This window comes from Amblyomma maculatum, chromosome 3 (assembly GCF_055883805.1).
Source record: "Amblyomma maculatum isolate TAMU_Amacu chromosome 3, ASM5588380v1, whole genome shotgun sequence".
NCBI lineage: Eukaryota > Metazoa > Arthropoda > Arachnida > Ixodida > Ixodidae > Amblyomma > Amblyomma maculatum.
Window position 1 is genome coordinate 107,451,863 of NC_139346.1, and position 23,375 is coordinate 107,475,237.

General features: G+C 45.2%; 1 protein-coding gene across 1 annotated transcript in view; it reads right to left on the reverse strand.

The window, feature by feature from the left end:
* Positions 1-23,375, reverse strand: part of LOC146195499 (WW domain-binding protein 2-like) — a 66,931-nt gene that overhangs the window by 33,661 nt on the left and 9,895 nt on the right. Inside the window, exons 2-3 of the mRNA XM_084596821.1 lie at positions 3,865-3,967; positions 1,343-1,481 (exon numbers count right to left, since the gene is read on the reverse strand). Coding sequence (XP_084452947.1) covers positions 1,343-1,481; positions 3,865-3,967 — 242 coding nt within the window. The remainder of the gene's footprint in view (positions 1-1,342; positions 1,482-3,864; positions 3,968-23,375) is intronic.

The window sequence follows — 23,375 nt, forward strand, 5'->3', positions numbered from 1 at the left end:
AAGTTTCAATGTTTATTCAGGGGTCACAGGCAGTCGCGAACTGTAGCATTTCAAGATGTCGCGCTGTGCATTCACGCGCATAGCACAGGCATGCCGAGCGGCCAACTCCGAATTCTACGTGACCTAATTTATTTTTTCGTTTTCACCACCCCCACCGCCTTCACTTCAAAGTATACGCCATCGCATCGAAGTACCTACTATACCTAGTTTGGGCACAAGAGAACATCACTACAAGGTAACAATGATGGTGTACTGTGATCACTTCAACCAGCCTGTTTTTTTTTTCAGCACATCTGATAGGGATTGACTTTCGCAAGTGATGACCCAGTGCTGACACAAACATTTTTTTTTTGGTAACAGTTACTTGACAAGCAAGGCAGCTAGAGTTCCGGCTTCGAGAACAAGCCGCATATGAACGGCGAGTGTATGCACCGTAACGTTAAATACGAGCTCATAATCTAACGTTCATTTGACAGCTGCCGATTGAAAACATTGCATTCACTCAACCGGGTAGAAAACAAACGTTCTTAATTTCTCAAACATATGCGGGCCATGAATTGGTCGGCTATAAAAAATGTTACCATCACGTATGTCTTGCAACTTATGTCTGTCAAACATCTCCTATCAGAAATGCGCACTGAAAACCGTCACAGCTTTAGTCGCAGACTTGTTTATTTGCGAAATTTGGATGTGCTCGGAGTCTAGAACGGCAACGAAAAACGAGACCCATGCATAACATCATAACTAAAACAGTTACGCCGCTCGTACTGTCACTAAGGGAGTGTTTCTTCGTCTAGCGGGATTTATCACGATGTCTTTCACGGTAAAGCAATTGTCTTGATCTTACCGAGATATTAATTAACCTAGTTATCCTCTCCTTCCTGGGCATATAATCTGGAGGTAACATGTGCAAGTTTATCCCGCCTTTGACAGCACAGTCAGAACACATCGGTGTATAGAGCAGTCACTGCTTTTATGCTTTCTAATCGTACTGCGTGCCCCACACACCAAAATAGAAGTTATATTATTAATCTATTATCATAGCTGCGAGCCAAAGCCAACTCAAAAAGCAGTTACACACTACAAACGCTGCTCGACCGAGCTCCAAGCAACAAGTTCAGCGCGGGACGCAGCACCAATGTGGAGAAGCACGAACCGTTCTCCAAGTATCCCCCCAAGTGCGGTACCAGAAGCGGCCGCGTGGCGGCGACACTGTACGTGAAAGCTGCGAATATTTCGATCCAGCTTCTTAATATGCCATGTCGGTGCGTAGACATGGCAATTAGAGCACTAATGACACGTTCAAGAATAGCAACCACAGAAAAGAAAAAAGTGTTCCAACCATTCGCTTCCGCTGTGACTTTCCCCTGGATGTAGTTTGCTCCAAAAAATGGCTGTTCCAGCTTGATGTCACTGATGTTCAAGAAGGGAAAACTGAAGGACTGCAGGAACACCTTGCTAGCATTGTTTACATACACCACCTGTAAGCGAAACGAAGATATAAAATATACATTTGGAACCAAGTTAAACTAAGACACTCAAGAAAGGATATTCTGTCTCGCACTTGAGGGCATGCAAGTTATCTGCATAAATACCTCATGCCGTAGCAGTAGACAATATTGTGTGCACTTATCATGTAATATAGAATTCGGAAAATATTATTTTTATTTTTGCCGTAGAAGAGCACGTAGGCGCGAGTCGTATGCCAATATAAATTCTAAATTTTTGGGCGGTAAACATATCTTTCACTGCACGCACACACGACAAAAACTTCATTCCACATGTCTTGCATTGCATCAGTATGAGCGAACGTGCTTGCTTTCTGTGAACACTTCGCGCCTGGCCAAATGCTGTCGTTCCTCACACGTTGCCTTTTCAGTGGCAGAAAACTAAATTATTTTGATGAGAACCGTAAGTATACACCAGCAAAGACCTGCGTCCAGAATTAGTTGAGTCAGCAGCATACACCATACAGAATCACCTATTTTACACATCCGTTTTTATTTATTTATAATGTGACAGCATTACTTTGCTATGTTCACAGATTTCTGTCCGCAGACCGTGTCCGCAGGCCGCGTCCGCAAAATCGTGTCCGCAGCAGTTGCAAGTAATTGAAGTGGTAGACGTTAATGAGTGGTGTCAATCGATAGAGGGTGGCGTAATGTTGCTGCAGAAAAAATAATTGGACCAATAAGTTAATTAGGTAAATATTTACAGGCAAAGAATGTAAAAGTCCGCAGCAGTTGCAAGTAATTGAGAAGTGGTAGAAGTTAATGATTGGTGTCAGTCGATAGAGGGTGACGTAATGTTGTGTCCGAAATATTAATTAGGCCAATAAGGTAATTAGGTAATTATGTTGAGGCAGAACACGCAAAATTGTGCCCGCAGCAGCTATAAGTAATTCAGAAGTCGTAGAGGTTAATGAGGGGTGTCAATCGATAGAGGGTGACGTACTGTTGTAAGCGAAAAAATATTCAGGCCAAACTGGTAATTAGGTAATTCATTACAGCAAAAAATTCAAAAGTCAAGGCGAAAATGGTTTCTATTGGTGAATGGCTTGGCGCTACATTTGAATATATCAAATACTAAAATAGTTAATTAAATCAGTCAGTTAGGGTGACGTCAAAGATGTGACGTCACGCAACCTGAAGACGGGCCAAAAAAGGGCATACGAACGGATTGGCGCACAATTTAACAGTACTCAAATGGGTAAACAAGAAGTGAATTAAGCAACCAGAAGCAACCAACAGCAGCATCCGTGTTTTCGCATTACTCCAAAGCAGATTCTGCAGTGCTCTTTTTTTTTCACTACTTTTAGCTCTTATTTGGGCCGGTACATGATGATAGTTAAGTAACAAAGTTGACAGCAGCACGAACCTGTTGTAGCAAAGACAACGTAAGTTCAAAGTAGAAGCTATAGCACCACGCTTGCATGAGGACGATAATGCCGCGGACATTTATTTGCTGTTTTCATCAACCATCAGCATGCGGCCTCATCACTTAATTGCAGCGCGCGAAAACACCTTGCCCTCTTTGTTTGTTCATGCCCGGTATCGCGAAAAGAGCCTTAATCACTTTCATTGTAGCGCGGGAAGCTCCAAGACAGGTATGAAATGATCGCAGGGGAGCAGAGCGATATCCGTATTATTCCGGACTTTCCCGCTATCCCTTGGTAGGTTTATCTAGGTGTTTCGGCACCTACTTTCAATTGAGCCTTGTCGAATATAACGGGTACCCTGACGGGTATTCGTCAAGTTATATGAGCCATGATTAGTAAATTAGTTTTGGTAAAAATAAATGCAAAACAAAATACGGAGTGCAATTATTCACTTTAAAAATTCCTATCCTGCTGAAAATATATCCTGACTCAATTGATGTCATGAAACCTATTTTTCCTGGCCTGCTCTCTCAAAACAAGCGAAGATTTTCTTTCTAATTATGAGTAAAATAACTCGCCTCTTTAGGCACATTAATGTCCGCATATTTGTTGTTGCTTAGAAGATCATCTACTACTTCTTTGGACATCTTTATTTTCACTTTAGTAACTAACCTTATATGTCATTATTATCACTTAGATTGTTTTGTAACCAAAGAGTTCTTTACATAATTATCCAATTCTATGTTAAAAACCTTGCAGTTTTGGATTGAAATTGTGTATTTTTCAGTCACAATTTATTTGCATTACGCCCAAACTGTGGCTGAATGATTGCAAGGCATCTAGGGCCTAGTCAAATTATCATGTGAGTAACCTTTAGCCCTCTCCACGCCGACAATAGTATTTCGTCTAAATTTAAGTTTACATAAGCTTTAAACAATGAACACCTGCCTCTTTAACGTCCGCAGAAATACATATGTGTCACTCACCCTATGTGTGGTGAGGTAGATGCGGCCTTTCGTTGTTCCCTGGAATTTCTTCGCATCTGCGCCTTCGAACGTCACCTCCACGCCATCGCAGTAAAGGAGGATTCTGGATTTTAAAGAAGAGATGTCAGCGAACTCCAATTACGGCAGGGTAAGCATGTGCTGCCCTTCCGGCTAACAAGCACAAAACATTAATAAAAAAATCTAACCGCTCTTTTTATTCCGCAGTTTGCATTACAGTAAGCAATAATGCCCTTGCCCTAACAAAGAAAGACGCTTTACGCACCTAAATACTAACTCAAGGCTTCATCCATCTGACCCCCGGCACCTTCTCCATTCCTGAGCTTAAAGCATTAAATCAGCGCTTCATCATCGTCTATGTTAAACGCTCTCCTTAATACACCGATTTTTGTGTAACTACTTACCACTCTTATCTGTAACGCCTAAGCCGCCATTATAGTAACCAAATAACTAATACACTATCAGCTCATTCCACGTTTCCTCTCCATTTTCTAGCCCCTTTCTTCCATCTCTACATTTACTCTCCAGTTGCACCGATGCCTTTCAATTCCTCCTTCTGCAAGAACACTTTACCAATGCGGCTTACCTGGCTAACCTTAGAAAAACGCTGACACGACACTTGGTTTTGGTGACATTGTTCCTGGGCATTCCCGAGTCTTGAGGCATGTAGAAAATATGTTTTCTATTTCTCTCCCTGATAACAATACTTCTACTAACTAAAGATGCAATAAGGCTGGTCTGGTCGGGATGGATGCATTTAATATAAAATCAAAGGAAAAAAAACTAAATTTAAATGAAAGGACGACATGGGCCAAAGTTTACGTTTTTCGATCTTGTTACATTTGAGAATCAGTAACAGGTTCTATGTTTCGGCCGCGGTAGCCCGTCGTCTACGGTTAGAAGAGCGATGGAAAGCGCAATTAGCGCTTTTTTTTTTTTTTGCTCTGAAGTTTCTTTGAACCTTTAAGACTATTAAAAGAATGTCTGGAAATAAAATATAAGCTGTGGATCATTTCTGGTGATGAAGTTCGAATTTTTACTAGACATGTTTAATAGATAAGATTAGTATTTTAAGGTAACTAGGTTTCCAAAAAAAATTACAGAGAAAACGTCGTTTGACAGCTTTGGACGGTGACGTACGTCAAAAGTGTACAAAAAATAAAATAGCGGGATGTTTGGATTGCTCCCTCTAATTTCAATTTCCGACAGAATATCATATTCACCTACGGACAAACACCTGCTCGAAATGCAATAGTCCGGATACTGTGCCGGAGTATCCGGGTTCGATTGATTTATAGGAAGGGAAAGGCGCGGTAACTGTCTCACTTGTTTTCTGTGGACACCTCAACCACGCCGTAAGGGAAGGGAGGAAAGTGGGAGTGAAAGTGGAAAGAGAGAAAGAGGAGCCGTAGTGGAGGGCTACGGAGTAATTTCGACCACCTGGGGATCTTTAACAAGCGCTGATATCGCACAGCACACGGACGGCTCTTCCTTTTGCCTTCGTCGAAACGCAGCCGCCAAGGTCGGGTTCGAACCCGGGTACACCGGCACAGTAGTCCACCCCGGCGGGGCGAAGTACTTCACCTGAGTACCCGGGTTCGAACCCGACACCGGCGGCTGCGTTTCGATGGAGGGGAAACGAAGAGGCATCCGTGTGCTGTGCAATGTCAGCGCACGTTAAAGATCCCCAGTGGTCAAAATTACTCCGTAGCCCTCCACTACGGCTCCTCTTCCTCTCTTTCCACTTTAACTCTCACCGTCCTCTCTGTTGTGGGCGCCACTGACGGCAGCGCCACAAGCGGCAAGCTAACCAGGCGGACCGCCGGGAGACCCCGGCATGGGGGACCGCGCCAAGCAGGGCGAAAACGGGCGCCATTACCTGATGTATAAATAAACAGTTTTGCTTGTTATACCGGCTACGTCTACCACATGGTGGCAGCGGCGGGATAACCAACGCAGTGTGACACCCAGAAGGACAGCGAGCCCAACGTAAGCGGCCGCAGCGTCATGCCAGACAATCGCAGCGCGAACGAAGAGCGCGCGAGCGGCACTCCGAGAATGACGTTCAACACGCTCGCCGTGGAACTGCCGACAAAGCTAGATTTCCGCAAGCCCGAAGATTGGACACGATGGCACCGCAGGTGAGAACGCTACCGACTCATCTCAGGTCTGACAGGACAGGACGAGACGATGCAAATCAACACATTGCTCTACGCCATGGGCGAAGAAGTGGAGGACGTGCTCGCCGCTTTGAAACTGACAGACGAACAGATGGCATCATACTTCTCCGTGGTGAGTGCTTTTGAAAAGCATTTCCTACCTCGAAAGAATGTCATCTATGAGAGAGCGCGATTTAACTCTCGGAAACAAGAGCAGTATGAAAACGTCGACGCATTTGCGACTGAACTGTTCAAGATGGCCGAAAAATGCGATAACGGAACTCTCAAGGACGAACTGATTCGGGACAGGCTCGTGGTCGGCTTGCGAAACGTAAAACTCAGCGAGAGCCTGCAGCTTGACGCAGAACTCACTCTAGAAAAAGCAATCACAGCTGCCTGCAATTCAGAGAGCGTGAAACTTCAGCACAAGGAAATTCGCTCCATCGAACAGCCAGCTGTCGACATGGGAGAAGTTCGCGGCCAGACAAACGTCAAAACTCGCCGGAACGAAGCGAAGGTGCCTTTCAAGTCGCGCCCTCAACGTACACACAAGACGGGAGACGAACGCTGCAAGTGGTGTGGTGGTGTGCGTGACCACACGAGGACATAGTGTCCCGCGATAGACAAGACGTGCAACCAGTGTGGGAAAAAAGGCCACTACGCCCGCGTCTGCATGTCTAAGCCGAAGGACGAGACCTCGAGTATCTAGAAGAGCTATATCTAGGCGAAATCAAAGTGGGAGTGAACACGCCGTGGCGGATTACTGCTATCGTGAACAACTTGCCTTTTACCTTCAAGGTCGACACCGGCGAGGATTGACTGCAATCGCTAACGACCAGTACGACAGAACCGTCATGGGTCCCATCAAGTCAACGCAACATATGTTGATAGGCCCATGCCAGACAGCGATATCCACTGTTGGCTACATCGATGCAACAGTCACCTGACGCAACACTGAAGACCAAGAAGCAGTCTTCATCATCAAAGGATTAAAAGAACCGCTGCTCAGTCGACCAGCTATAGAATCACTTGGGATTCTACAGCGCCCTCTTGAACTAGGCGAAACCCTCGCTCAATCAACTGATGTCCCCAACTTCTTGACGTCATACCCACAGCTAACGTCTGGGCATGGAGTCATGAGGACTGAGTACCGCATCAAAGTCAAAAAGGATGCAGAGCCATACGCAGTCATTTATCCTAGGCGCGTGCCTCTTCCACTGCTTCCACTTGTGAAGAAAGAACTAGAAAGGATGGAAGACTTGGAAGTCATCCAGAAGATCGAGCGAGCAATCGAGTGGTGTTTTCCAATGGTTGTCGCACGAAAAAAAAACAGAGCTGCGCATCGGCGTGGACTATGGTCAACACAACCACCAAATAATACGCGGACGTGTGCTGATGCCTACGGTGGACGAGTGTCTTGCAAAATTAGCAGGTGCAACTGTTTTCAGCCGCCTAGGTGCACGAGCAGGGTACTGGCAGGTGCCACTGTCCAAGGACTCTCGCGAATACACAACCTTCATCACACCAGTTGGCAGGTTCCCGTTCCTGAGGCTTCCCTTCGGAATCTCCACAGCGCCAGAGTTCTACCAACGAGAAATGCTCCGTGTGCTCGAAGGACTAGATGGTGTGAGTTGTCTACAAGATGACATCATTGTCTCAGGAAAGACAACTGAGGAACACTACACCAACCTACTGCTGGTGCTGAGGAAGCTGGAAGATGCAGGTGTTACCCCCAACATCAACAAGTACTCCTTTCGACAAACAGAAGTAACATTCTTAGGACACGTCGTAAACTCAACAGGACCGTCAGCGCCGACCCGGAAAAGGTCAGGGTCATAGTCCAGCTCGGCCCACCATGTGATGTGTCAGAAGTCAGGTCTTTGTTGGGCTCTGCAAACCACCTAGCGATATTTCTTCCAGAGCTAGCAGACATTACGAAGCCTCTCAGAGACTTGCTCCACCAAGACGCCGACTGGCACTGGGGCCCAGCTCAGCAGCAGAGTTTTGACAAACTCAAGCAAGCTTTAAGCAGGACGATGCTGTACTTCTTCAGCAGTCGCACGAAAATCTCCTACCTGTGGCATATGCGTCACGCTCCCTTATGCATACAGAACAAAGATATTCCCAAATCGAAAAAGAGGTACTGGCAATCACATGGGCTTGCGAACATTTCCGCAAATACCTGCCGGGGTCAACCTTTTACGTGAAAACCGACCATAAGCCGTTAATACCTCTGCTGACGACTAAACGACTTGACGAGCTGAGTCCTCGCATTCAACGTTTTAGGATGCGCCTTTTGGAGTACGACTACACCATGTCCCACACTCCCGGCAAAAAGCTGTACACAGCTGACCTTCTGTCCCGGAAGCCATCTGGGAAACCAGCAGACAAAGAAAGAACTCTCGAGAGTGCAGTGCGCGAGTTTGAACAATTAGCACTTGAACAGCTCCCTGCTTCAAACCAAATGCTGGACAGAATCAGGGCAAGCATCCAGTCAGACAAAACACTTTCCAGTTTGGCTACCTTCTGCACTACATCATGGCCAACTGTGCATGGGCTGTCACCTGACCTGAAAAGGTACGTCGAGTTGGCTAGTGAGATTTCGCTCGTTGATGGTCTGCTATTCAAAGGCGACAGAATAATCATCCCGCCAGACATCAGAGTAGAGGTTCTGGAAAACCTCCATGCAGGCCACTTGGGCACAACGAGGTGCCGAGCGAGGGAAAGAGAATGCATATGGTGGCCAGGCATAGGCAAGCAAATTGAAGACTACGTGGAAAAGTGTCCAACTTGCAGAGAGCACAGAAAGCCAGAAACAGAACCCCTGCTTCTAATCCCATTGCCAGCACACCCTTGTGACACAGTCGGCATGGATCTCTTCACGCTGGAGGGGAAAGAGTATGTTGTAGTAGTAGACTACTACTACCAATTTTTCGAGCTAGAACAGCTGCCGAGGACAGCTATAAAAAACATAGCCCTATTCTTGGAGCCAATGTTTGCACGGTACGGTGTTCCACGGACAATACGCACAGACAACGGGCCGCAGTTCAGTTCCACAGAGTTCAATAAACTAGTGCAGCACTGGGGAGCCTCACACACAACCTCAAGCCCTTACTACCCGCAGAGCAACGGTATGGCTGAGAGGGCTGTGCAGACAGCAAAGCAGCTTTTGAGGAAGTCTTCCAACATACACGAAGCGCTGCTTGCCTACAGGGCCACACTCAGCGTGGAAGGGTTTTCACCAGGAGAACTCTTAATGGGTCGTCATCTGAACACCACAGTACCAACCACTTCGAAGCTGCTAGTCCCGAAGTGGGACGACAGCGAATTCAGACAAAATAATGAAGCGTACAGAGCTCGTGCAAAACGATCATACGACACTCGGCACAAGTACGGAGCCGAGAGCGCTTACCACCAGGCACAGCGGTGCGCATCCTCGCTGGAGCTGCATCACACGGCGTGGTAACATAGCCAACATCAGTACCAAGGTCCTACGTTGTACAAACCGACAGAGGACAAGCAAGACGTACGGCAAGACACCTGCAACCGTTGCAGGACACGAGCACCACAAGAAGTGGACGTGTTTGTAAGCGACCAGGACGCGTGGACCTGTGAGATCAAACCTTTCAAGAAAGGGGGGTGTTGTGGGCGCCACTGACGACAGCGCCCGAAGCGGCAAGCTAGCCAGGCGGACCGCCGGGAGTCCCCGGCCATGGGGGGACCGCGCCAAGCAGGGCGAAAACGGGCGCCATTACCTGATGTATAAACAGTTTTGCTTGTTATACCGGCTACGTCTACCACACTCCCTTCCCTTACCGCGCGGTTCAGGTGTCTACAGAAACATGTGTGACAGATACTGCGCCTTTCCCTTCCTGTGAGCCAATTTATTATTATTATTATTATTATTTTCTTTTTCTTCCAAGATGGCGCCCAGTAAGGACGCATGTGCGCTGTGCTCCCGCCCGTTTTTTGGCAAGCAGCAGTTTTTACGATGTGCCGACTGTGCGAAACGTGTTCACACGAAGTGCGTCACCTGGGCGGATGACGAGCTGCAACTTCTGAAGTCCGGCTCTCGGCCATTCTTGTGTAATTTGTGTGCGTCGTCGTCGTCTGACGGTGTTAGGCTTAGCGACGGTGGTGCTAGAGTCCCTGGTGCCCCGCTCCTGCCCAGCCACCCGACCGGTTTTCCCCCTTCAGCCGCGACCGACGAACATGGCGGTGAGTTTGCCTCGCTACGGGCTCTCCTCCTCGACGCGCTTGAGGGAATCTCTTTTCTGAGCGATGAGGTTGCCCAGCTACGGGAAGAGAACGAGCGCCTTCGTGTAGAGAACTCGCGGGCTTTCGTACAACAAGCCGAGGTTATCGCCTCTCTACGTGCCGATGTTCACGGCCTACGCCAGGAGCTTGTGCGGTGCGCTGCTTCGCAGTGTGAGCGTCCTCTCGTCGAGCGTCCTCTCGTTGTCTCCGTGGGAAATCCTACCCGTGAGGAGCAGCCATCGGTGGACTACTCCGCCGCTCTTCATCGAGGGATGACTCCTGGAGATATTACCTGTTCATCTTCTGCCTCTGCTCCTCGCCGTGCGGTTGACTTACCCAGTGCGATGAAGAAGCACCGAAGTCGAGCCATTACTGGCGCATCGAGCTCATCTGTCCTGAACGTTGCCATTTACCAAAAGAAGCGTCCGAAGACTATTTTCGTCTCTAAACTCAGTCCCGATACTACATCGGTAGACCTTACCAACCATCTAAAATCAGTGAATATTACTCCCATTTCCTGCCGGCAGCTGAAAACAAGGTACGACTCCTACTCGTCCTTCCATATTGAAATTGATGAAGAATCCTACAGTAAGCTTGTTGAGCCTTCGATGTGGCCGATGGGCTGCATATACAAGGACTTTCGTGGGAAGCTTTACGACGATATGCTTCATCCCTCTGAACTGACGCAAAATTGCAGTGGCCCCTAATTTGGATATCTATTATCAAAACGCCCGAGGTCTTCGGACTAAGGGATCGGAATTTTTTTCTAGCGTCTTGTCCTCTTGTTATACCGCTGTTGTGGTTACCGAAACCTGGCTAGCTGTCAAGTGATATTCCTTCCAATGATTTCTTTCCAAATAATTACTCTGTTTTTCGTAGCGACCGCCCTGAAACAGGTCCCAAATCAAGAGGAGGTGGAGTGCTCATTGCTATTGACAGTTTTGTGAAGTGTGTTCGACGTTCCGATCTGGAAACTGTTGAAGAATGTGTGTGGCTCGAGCTCACTTTAAATCGATATGAAAAACTTTTACTTGCAGCTTTCTACATTCCTCCGAATCTACCTCCTTCAGCCTATGATGATGTTCTGCTCTCAATCGAACATGTTATAACCCGTCATAGCAAACACAAACTTCTTATTTTAGGTGATTTTAATACTCCTGGTATCAACTGGAACTCACTTATTTCTTCTCACAACAATCATTACGTATTAAGTAAGTGTAACGCTCTACTTGATTTTATAGCCTTTAACTCTTTGCAGCAACACAATTTCATTGCAAACTGTTGCGGTAATATTCTTGACATCTGTCTATCGAATTTTGAAAGTGTTCGAGTCTCGAGTTCAGACATACCGCTGACTCGCTGTGACAAATTTCACCCTCCGCTTCTAGTTACTACTGCTCTCTCTGCATCACCTTCTACTAATTCAGATCGGGTGGGGAATTCGCCCCGTTTCGCATATGCACGTGGTGATTATGTCGGTCTTTTCAATTTCTTCTCTTCCGTCGACTGGTCCCTTTTAAATGACATTAATGATTCAGATGGACAAGTCAGTCGCTTTACAGAAATAGTTCTTGATGGTATGCGTCGGTACATACCTTTGCATACTCCTACGCGTAGGAAGTTCCCTTCCTGGTTTTCAAGGGAACTAATAACGGCGTTAAAGCTCAAGGAACGGGCCCATCGTAAAGCGAAACGCCCTGGGTTTCACAATTGGGCAGATGAGTTTCGCCGTGTGCGTTCTCTTTGCAAACGCTTATACAAGCGGGACTACGACTCCTATCTTGAGTCTTTAGAGAGGAATGCCTCAAATCGTCCTAGTCAGTTCTGGCGTTACGTTCGCAAGCGTTCCATTAAATCAGATTTAAGTATCAGCTTAGTTGACTCTCAGGGTTCGGAAATTCGGGATGTTGCCGACAGTTTTGCACAACATTTTTCCTCCGTTTACAAACATCCACATTGTGATTCCGTTTGCCTCCCTTCTGGTGCACTATCTAATTCCATTCTCTTTGACGAGGAGTTGATAACTGAGAGTCTTAAGCGTCTGAGACCATCTTTGTCTCCTGGACCTGATGGCATTCCAGCTGCCATAATAAAAGCCTTCAGTTATATCTTCGTACCAGTACTGACTGCCATATATAATAACTGTTTAAAAAATGCTGCCTTTCCTCGCGTGTGGAAAATGGCACGCGTGTTTCCTGTCTTCAAGTCTGGAAACAAATCTGATGTTTCCAATTATCGTCCGATTTCTCTTCTATGTGCAACCTCTAAGCTTTTCGAATTAGCTTTGCACAGCGTACTTTCCTTCCATCTCAAACATATCATAGTACCGAATCAACATGGCTTCATGTCGGGCCGCTCTACTTCTACCAACCTAGTCACGTTTATGACGTATGCCTCTGCAGCAGTCCTTCAGAGGGGTCAGGTTGACACTGTGTACTGTGATATGAGCAAAGCTTTCGACGTTGTTACTCACTCACTACTTCTTGAAAAACTTCTACTCACTGGCGTTGAAGTCTCACTCGTAGCCCTCCTACGCAACTATCTCCTTGATCGCTTCTGCTTTGTCAGTGTCAATGGACAGACTTCTTTCGTTTACCCTGCAACGAGTGGAGTTCCTCAAGGTTCAGTACTAGGCCCGCTTCTCTTCTCCGTTTTTATTAATGATGTTTCCTCGGCGATAAAGAACTCCTCGTTTCTTCTTTATGCTGATGATATAAAAATATTCAAGGTAATACATTCTTTTCAAGATTGCGTGTTGTTGCAATCGGACATATCTGCTTTTTCTGATTGGTGTGCGATGAATCGACTTACCCTCAATTCTTCCAAAACTAGGGCTGTGTCCTTTACTCGTAAAACACATAGCTTTCTCTACCATTATTCTGTGAATTCTGTGCTGTTGGATAGGGTTGATGAAATTAATGACCTTGGTGTACTTTTTGACCGCACCCTCAGCTTCTCCTCTCACACTAACCGCATTGCTCAGCGGGCTATGCGCACACTCGGATTCGTTTGCAGACTTTCGAGAGAGTTCCACACTCCACTTCCGTTCCTAAAACTGTACCTGTCCATATGCCTGCCGGTCTTGGAGTATGCGTCGGTTGTTTGGAATGGCACTTGCAAATCGAACTTGGACAAGGTTGACAGAGTACAAAAAAAATTTTTACGGATATTTCATTATCGCTTTCCTTGCGCAACTTCCCCCTCTCGCTCCACCAGGAGCGCCCAACTGAATCTTCCTTCCCTTCACTGCCGTCGTATCAGACTTGATATCATATTTCTGTACAAACTCCTTCATGGCCACATTATGTGCCCTCAGCTCTTAGAGTACATCCTACTGCGCGTTCCGCGAAAGAGCATGAGGGAATTCAGACCATTTCAGGTTTCTCCTCTTCATTCCCACTCCCCTCTAGACAGGATGCAGTGGTTGTTTAACACTTTTTGTCCTCACCTTGACATCTTCCAAAACTCGCTCTGTTCATTTACATTGGATGTTCGTAGCGTTGTATTCTAAATAGTACTTTATCACTTAAAACTCCCACTTTCTAGCCTTAAATTGTATTTACTTCACTTTTTGCTTTTTCTCCTGTTCAATGCTGTCTGTATCGTGAACTACTTTTTATCCGTTTCTTACTTATATTTCAACTTTAAACTTTATATTCGAATCTTACTGCCCCTTGTTCAATTTTACTTCTTTATTGTATTATTCTGTATTTCTAGCCTGTGTTTTAAGTACCATGCACTTGTTGCGCCTTGAAGGGTTGTTTATTTTATGTATATTTCTATATTACTATAATCAATGTCAGTTATTTGTTGTTGTTTTTTTCTCTTCTATCTACCGTTCTTTTTTTTTTTCTTTATTTCCTGGTGTGCTAAAAAATTCTCTCACTGTGTATATAAGTGATGCTACTCATTGTTTGCTTACTTTCCGTGATACTTTTCGTCTGTTTCATTTCATGTATTATTTATTTATTTTTTTTGTGTTCTCTCTGTGTGTGTAAACATGTTTGTGCTTTTTCATTTTTGTTTCTTTTTTTTTATTTGTGCTGCAGCACAAAGACCACATGGTTGTTCCTGCGCACATTAAATAAATAAAGATTGATTGATTATTATTATTATTATTATTCTACCTAACTTTTGGAGTTCAAATAATTTAAAGTAATCATTATGCTGCTCATTATTGCGCGAAGCCTATATACTGGCGTATGACGCCGCTTTAGCGGTGATAGATGTGTAGTAAAATAATCCTAGGTATGGAAGCACTGGAAAAACTTCTGTATGATCCGGGGCGTGTAGCAGTTGATAAAGCACTCACTTGGGAACCCAGTGTGACAAGGTTTATTAACGCGAAAGCGTTACTTCGCTATGTTCACAGATTTCTGTAGCAGACCGTGTCCGCAGACGCTGTCCGCAGGCCGCGTCCGCAAAATTGTGCCCGCAGCAGTTGCCAGTAATTGAGGTAGGAGTTAACGAGTGGTGTCAGTCGATAGAGGCTGGCGTAATGTTACTGCAGAAAGAATAATTAGGCCAATACATTAATTAGACAAATAATTGCAGGCAAAAAGTGTAAACGTTGTCCGCAGCAGTTGTAACTGAGACGTGGCAGAGGTTAATGAGTGGTGTCAATCGATAGAGGGTGACGTAATGTTGTGTCCGAAATAAGTCAATAAACTCATTCGGTAATGAATTAGAGGCAGAACACGCCATATTAAGTCTGCAGTAGTTATGAGTAATTGAAAAGTCGGAGAGGTTAATGAGTGATGTATATCTATAGAGGGTGACGTAATGTGTGCGAAAAATAATTAGGCCAATAAGTTTATTAGGTAATTAATTAGAGGCAAAAATGAAAAAGTAAAGGCGAAAATGGTTTCATTAGCGAATGGCTTGGCGCACCATTTGAATGCGTCAAATACCAAAATAGTTAATTAAATAAGTCAATTAAGGTCACGTCAGGAATGAGACTCACGCTACCGGAAGGAGAGCCGAAAGAGGGCATAGTAAGGAACTGACGCGCAATTTGAAAGTACCAATGACCAAAATGAATAAACAAGAAGTGAATTAATGTGACGTGGAGGATTTGATGTCACACAACCGGAAGAAAAGCCAAAAAAGGACACATGAAGGGATTGGCGCGCTATATATAAGTACCAAAGACTAAAATGGCCGAACAAGAAGTTAATAAAGCAACTAGAAGCAACCAGAAGCAACCAGCAGCAGCATCCGTGCTTTCGCATTACTCCAATGCAGATTCTGCAGTGCTCTTTTTTTTACGTGTTTTTAACTACCTTCCTCGCAAGTGTGGCACCCTCTGCCGACAGCTCCTGCTGACAACAAGGAGGCATTAAAGGCTTTCGCATTAAAAAATGGAGGGTCTCTTAAATGTCTCTTAAAAGGAGAATGGCGAAAGGCTACCCTTCCTCTCCTATCATTTACCTTGCATTTTTGGCCTTTTATTGGCGTCCGTTTCCGTGCTAATAATAATAATAATAATAATAATAATTGGTTCACAGGAATAGAAAGGCGCAGTATCTGTCAAACTTGCTCTGTGGGCACCTGAACCGCGTCATAAAGGAAGGGAAGAAGTGGAAGTGAAAGTGTAAAGAGAGAAAGAGGAGCCGTAGTGGAGGGCTACGGAGTAATTTCGACCACCTGGGGATCTTTAACGTGCGCGGACATCACACAGCACACGGACGCTACTTCGTTTCGCTTGGTTTACAGGAAAGGAAAGGCGCAGTGTCTGTCACACTTTCTCCGGCAAGTGTACGTTTGGAGGGTGCACCATCGCTCCTGCCGCGTGGCGTTCCTTGGTGCGCTTTCAAGTGCGGGGTTGTAGATGTCGGGAACTATAGACAAACACATCTCGCGGAATCTTACGGAATATGACATATCTCGCGTACGAGATTTTGTTCCATTGACTTGTAAAGGTTTTCGCCTTAATGTCAATTGTGTAGCTCACCCACACAATACTGAGACCGTCTGAGCTTTTTTCACGTCATATGAAATGTTTTCTTTATAACGGTCCCTTCCTGGCTCAGTGATTACGACGCTAAACTGCTGAACCCCGCCATGGTATGGCCGTGGTTAGGGCTCTCGACTACTGGTGAGGTTCGAATCCCGGTATGGGAGGCCGGTTTACGATGGAGGCGAAAGAAAGGCGCCCGTATGCTGTGCGATGTAACTGCTCATTAAAGAACTCCAGGTAGTCGAAACTTCTGGTGACCTCAAAACGGCGGGCGTTATAGCGGGAATCGCTTTGGGATGTTAAACCCGTACAACGAAACATTTTGGAGTGTTACGTTAGGGAAGTGGTTTTCAAAATACAGGCGTTTTCAGCGATCATTTGAATTAGGCGCCAATGTATCGTCTCCTTTCTTATGGTGTGCAATGTTGGCGCAATTTTTTTGCCTAATTCAAGTGTGCACTAACTAGCCCACGAAGCGATGTTAATTCCGCAATCACACATGGTGACGGGCAGGTTGTAACAGCCATGCAAGCTGAAGGGATTGTTCCAGTCAGTTTCTGATCAAAAATGAAAATAGTTGGCAGACTACAGTACGGTCATGCAGACGCGAAGCGTGATGAGGACCATGTATGGAACGGAATCTACGTTGTTAGGCAGCGCACATGTATGGTTCCTGTAAGGGCAAATGAAATAGCATGTTAAACAAAAAAACATCTTCAGTGCGATTGCAAGCAGAAACACAGACGTGGCTGTAACTTTAGCGGTATGAGAGCACAATACTATTATGAGATGGGGATGAATTTTGTAGGTCGTTCTACCACATCTTCTAAGCCATTCTTTGAATATTGCTTGAAGTGGGTTCGATAACCAGGCCTTAAGTGCCATTTATTTCCCGTGAATGATAAAAACGAGGCGAAGTACAACAACAATGTTTACAATATTGATCACGCAAACGGCCAGAGAATCAAGCCCAGAAAGCAAGACACTTCGGCGACTCTTCGGCGGTCGCGACCGTCACTTGTATACATTCGGGAGTTCAAAAGGTGAAAGGGAAGAGTTTGAAAATAAAGGAAACGAACAGCCCAAGAACATACACCTGGGAACACCGGAATCAGCAGGACTGGAGGGAAAGAATAATTACAATTACAAACTGATCATGGTTTTTGCATTTGTTTAGTTCATTACCTATTTTGCTAAAAAAAAGAAAAGTTTGTTATGCGACACTTTATGAAATACTTTTTAAAAGTCTCTAAATGCAGGGTTAGCTTGCTTTTCTTCATTTCTTACGTCTAAAAAATTAGTATGTAGCAGCTGATGGACAGGGGAAACGCCTTGACTAAAGGTGCTGTGCATTAGTTCGAAAGTTGTTTTCTTCAAGAAAATCTGCTGCATATTTATGAATAATGCATTCTTATACTTTGTATTCTGGAGGGCATAATGATAACGGAAGGTATTTAAGAATATATGTTCTCCCTACTGTTTCATAATTTTGATTACTTTGGACCGTTCTCTGGTCATCCGGTAATGAGCTTTCGCCTAACGACAAGTTAAAGAATGCATAAATACTTGTAGTACAACCCTGCATGAAGTTTCATAAAAGTGTTGGGAATGTCATCTGGCCCGGTATATTTTGCGAGTCAAGCTTCCATAATAAACTAAGAGCACTTGCCTCGAAAATCCCAACATCTTGATTTCAGGATGAATTCTTCGAAAAGGAAGGATGAGAGCCGTCACAGTGTTTCCTAAAGAACGATCTGAAATGATCGTTGGAAACAATGCACATTTTATTTACTTTAAATGTATCGTGTGATTGTGAGGCTGCAGTCATGTGGGTCTATAACTTTTCTAGACATGTGTTAATGAATGAGGGTAGATGAGCTGAACTCGTGGGCAAACTGCTGATTTAGTTTTTGTGATTTTTATCGATGTTTGGAAGCAGTATTTTTATTTTTATATTTCATTATTTTTGTTTTCGTTATAAGCGTAATGCCTCTCTTGCAACCCTCGGGAAATTTTCTGAAACCTTTATTACAATTTGTGCAACAAAGCGCTCAATGCGGCAAAAGACAAGCCTTCGAAAAATAAGCATAATCCGCTCGCATTGCCACTGGAATATCTAGACTGATTATAATGAATTTCAAGCGCAACAATATGTTATTCATAATGAGGGCGAGAAGAAATTAGGAAAGTAAACGGCGGAATTTCGGCAACATCAATCAATGTGAGTACAAAAGCTATGTGATCAGCATTTACTGTTTTCTTTTTCGCACACACACATATACAATAAAAAAAAAATCCGAGAGCATTGTGGAATCTACACTGCAGAAATGCGAAAACAGGAACGTTGCTGTTGCAGACGGTGCACCACATTTGCTGTTGTTATTATAATCAAACAAATGCACCGTCATTATCTTTGCTACTGTCATCACTGCCATTATCCCTGATCGCAGCGTCATTGTCATCGCTGTTATCATCGTTACGGTAGAGAAGGAGAATTATGATGTGCTTTTAACGATTCCGGGCTTGGCGCAGTTGGTTAAAGCGCTCGGCTGGGGATCCGAGGGACGAAGGTTTGATTCCCGGTGGAGAAAGGATATTTATTTTTCGAATGACGTCATCAGGGTAATTTCCAAGTGGCAAATCAGCGCACAGATCCGACGCACAAATCCCGCGCACCGGAATTCGTTCCATGAGCCAAGAAAGGCTTTCGCCTAAAAGAACAATAATTAAACCTAAACCATTGTGACTCTAGTAAAATTCTCAACTACCGAAGCATTTCAAAGGCAACAAAAATATCAAGCTTAATTTGTTCAACGGTGTAAGCAGAATAATAAAACTCTGTCCACACCTACATTTGGTAAGCTAAACTCGCTAGTCAAGGTTTGCCTACGATTCAGTTTTATATGGCGTTCGGTATATTTCTGCGATTCTGTAGCAGCTCCACGGAGGCGTTAGGTGACCTGTATGTAGCTCCTAAAATGTAACAAACATTACTTTTGTAAAATTAGATTAGGAGAGTGTTTCATGTAGCGCTTGGTCTCTTAATGGGGCAGCGTTGCAAAATCAGCGACAAATATGGAAAACACTTCTTTAAAATCAACATATTTATTAATTTCCAACCAAACCACAGTTGTTGATTCCAGTTTACGCGAATTTGTGTTATGTCAATAAATTTGCAGAAACCTAATCCCACAGTAATCGACTGCTGTTTTGTTGTCTTCAGTTACTTTTCTGGGGCAGTAATTGACCACGGTAGTCAGTTATGATTTAGCAGGAGCAGTTTTAATTGTAATCGGCTACTTATTCTCTGCAACATTTGCAACTCTGACGCATAGTAGTCGTGTACAACAGGCCATCGCCATCGTTCAGTCAATCTTTAAAACGTTTGTGTCACACAAAAAGCACACTTTTCGCTTTGCGAAACAAAACGGTACTAAACGGTAACAGAAATCTCACTCTTAGCTGCATGTACAATATAATCGGCATGTAGCAGCGGCCTTATGACTTCAGTGTCTGGTCTAGTTTTCAGGAAAGAATTCCGTTTGTAGCGGCCGCGATTCAATGCCGGCAAAGTGCAAACCACATGTACTCAGGAACTCCAGTATCGTTAAATTTGCCCTGACGCCTCTACTTTAACATTCATTCTATAAAACGTGGAATCAGAAGGAAAACCCCACATGGACTCTAACACAAAATACCTTAAAGATTACGGCGAACTAGGTTAGTTATCCTTGTTTCTATCTGGTTCTTCCTGAAATGTACCTTGAAGAAGTAGATGCGTATGACGTCCCAACACGCAAATGTTAATGTAAATATGCGTCAAAATATGTTTTCTAGAAACGCTATTTTGGGGCAGGAAGGGTGAGATTTTTGTTAAGGTTTGTGAAGATCAAGGCTTCCGTCAAAGTTCACAGAATGTTCACATTATCATGAGACATCAGATTAAATTTCCGTACAGTTATGCGGCATCCTTGCAATAGTTACAATGCAAAAAAGTAGTATTACCTTCTTATAGCATTTATATCTTGCTTCAGGCTGTGCGAGGAACTGAAGGAGTACAGGGGAGTGCTTGCTTTGGATAAGTAACGCATCTTTTAGGCTCTGGTTTGTATAAAGTCGTTGGATATGCGGTGTGCATTCGTAAGAGAGCAAAACAGGCCGCTTACCCTTGCCCACCCGCGCCTTGGCGGCACGTCCTTTGCATCAAGCCTTCCTGTTTTCGTACCGCAATAAGCCCACAAACGAGAACTACCAGAATTAGGTAGCCGAGGTACCTCCGCGTATTGCACATCCATCTGCATTGAGATGAGACGGGGGAGTAATGGGAATAATATTTGAGGTGGAAATGATGACCTTAGTGTGAAAATAATGTATACATGCTGCTCAAGTAGAGTTTATCGGAAATTGGTTCCTGCTGGTAATGGGACCAAACTTGCCTCCGGGATATTTGTAATACTCAGGGGCGTTTTGGTATGAAAGAGGAATTCAAATACTTTGTCACCACGTTTGTGATAACACTTTAACTTGTTTTAAGCAACCTCTCCCCGTCATTTAGTATCCGTTGCGTAGGTGGCCGAAGGATTTTATAGTAAAAGCCCCACAGACGCCTGCGGTGTCGAGTGATTGAGGCTTTCCATGGTGGCCCCTACGAGCTTTGACGCTATGAAACGACGTCGCATCACATGGCGTTTCGTGACATCAGAAAAGTACGTGAATTCAAAGTGACGTATATTTGGCGGAAGTGGCACTCTTCCACGAGTGGCAGAGATTTTGGCGAATAAGGGATACGATACAGCGGGACCAGAGTCGACGAGCGCAAGAGTAGCGATGCGCTCCACGGAAACATTTATCAAATTCACCGGCGAAAAATGAGGGCTCAAGCGTGGCCCGTATGGAGTGTTTTCACGAGCGATTGGTCGGCGTCAACAGCAGCGGAGCGTGTATCTGCCGCCGGAGAGCACGTCTTCGCCAAATCGTCGGGTTCTGGCTGAACAGAAATTGGTTCACAGGAAGGGAAAGGCGCAGTATCTGTCACACTTGTGTATGTGGACACCTGAACCGCGCCGTAAGGGAAGGGATGAAGATGGGAGTGAAAGTGGAAAGAGAGAAAGCGGAGCCGTAGTGGAGGACTACGGAGTAATTTCGACCACCTGGGGATCTTTAACGTGCACTGACATCGCACAGCACACGGACACCACTTCGTTTCGCCTCCATCGAAACGCAGCCGCCGTGGTCGGGTTCGAACCCGGGAACTCCGGACAGTAGTCGGGCGTCTTACCACTGCACCACCCCGGCGGGGCGCTGAACAGAAATAAAACGCCAACGCCGCGCCTACTCCGGGTGAGGGTAGCGACAGAGGGCCAATGATAGCCTGAGCGGCCGTCACGTGATTCTGGACGGAGACATGACGGCCGAAAGAGCATGTTGTGCGTGAGAGCATCAGTAATCAGCATCAGTACAGCGGATTCAGTTCAGGCAGGGACGCAAGAAGAGGGGGCTTGAGTTTGAGAAGACACTATAGCTTGACCCTCATAACGGCGTCGCGTTTCTCGGAAAGACGGGTGTTTGGCGCTTCGAGGGTGCCGAAGCTTGAGTGGCGGGTTTCTCGGCTGAAACGGCCGAGACACTCGAACTGCGTCGTGGAAGTGCTTTCGTCTTGGCCCTGCAGCAAAGGTGCTTCTTTTTTCTGCAAACTAACCCGCCCTGTACTTACGATTAATAGCATTTTTTGCGACTTCCTTTGCTACAATGACTATGTTGAACCTTATACTGTTATTTTTTTGGTGCCAGAATAAACCGGTGATATATTCCCAACGCTCGTAGCGTTTTACTCGTCAGGAGGTACCATGGCGAACGAATAGAGTGCATGGCCTTCCTCTGGTGCCCAACGCGGTTTTTCCTGAGGCCTTTGTTCGACCGTGGATCCCACTACACATTTTCAATTCAGCGGAAAGGAGCCTGGATATCTAACCCAGAATAGTTTATATTCGCTCACAAAGAAGAACAAATAGAATAAATAAATACTCCTAAGTGTCCCCTTAGCCTCTCTGTGTCCGAGTGTTCGTGCGGGTGTTAGGTACGTATTCCTACTAACTCACCCATATATCTGCGTCTAGCATGGCAGTATCTCAGGATATCATTTTGTAGTGCCTCTTCCAGAGACTAAGCACGAGCCTCATTCGCCACAAGCGGCGTCGCCTGGAAACAAGTTCGCATCCTCAAAATCATCTTTCAGAAATGTTGCTTCTATCCTGGAAAGGCTTTAGCTGCTTTCAAACCTCACGAAATATTGTCTAGTTTCTGAAGCGCTAAAGTAAAGGCTTCTATCCCAATTTGATGTACCATCGAAAAACCCCCAGGTGAAAATTGCCCGCCGCCTCACAGCAAACATTCCTACTGCGGTGAACTGTTCCAGCTGAGTTTACCAGCACTTAAGTGCGAAGACTATGCTGACAAAAATGTAGTCTGCGATTTCAACGCCGAGCTTAGTGACAGTCAGCAGGCAATGACAATTTCTGATGATGTGCTAATAGGGCGTATCCTTCCTTGCTGCTGATGCTAATAAAATTCTAGTGGGCATCAACAAAAAAATAGGCATGGGCAGGACATGTAGCTGGAAGATAGGATAACCGACGGCCACCAATGGTAACAAATTGGATTCCAAGAGCGGAAAAGCGTAGCGGAGGGCGGCAGAAAATTAGGTGGGTAGATGAGGTTAAGAATTTCGCAGAGGTCACATAGATGCAGCTACAAAATGTCTTGGTTAGTTACTGTAGTAAGTGAGAGGCATTCACCCTGCGGTAGGTATAATCCGAATGATGATGATGATGATAATGATAATCCTTCCTGTAGCATAAGTGGGCTCCGCGACACTAGGAAGCGATCGCAACGTCACTTTGAGGGAGGAACATGTATAAGGCTCTAGGGTCGAATTTCTCCCAGCAGGTTATGATTCAGGTTGAAAACGAGAGCCTGTGTCATTTTTTTTTGCACTTTCCAACAGCTGCATGACTGCGATTTCTAGTGTGCCGGAGGCATACAAGACGGCCCTAGCTCTCCCTCAATGTCCCAGAGGGTCCAGACCTACTTCCAGCGTCGGCCGTACAAGGAATTCTACG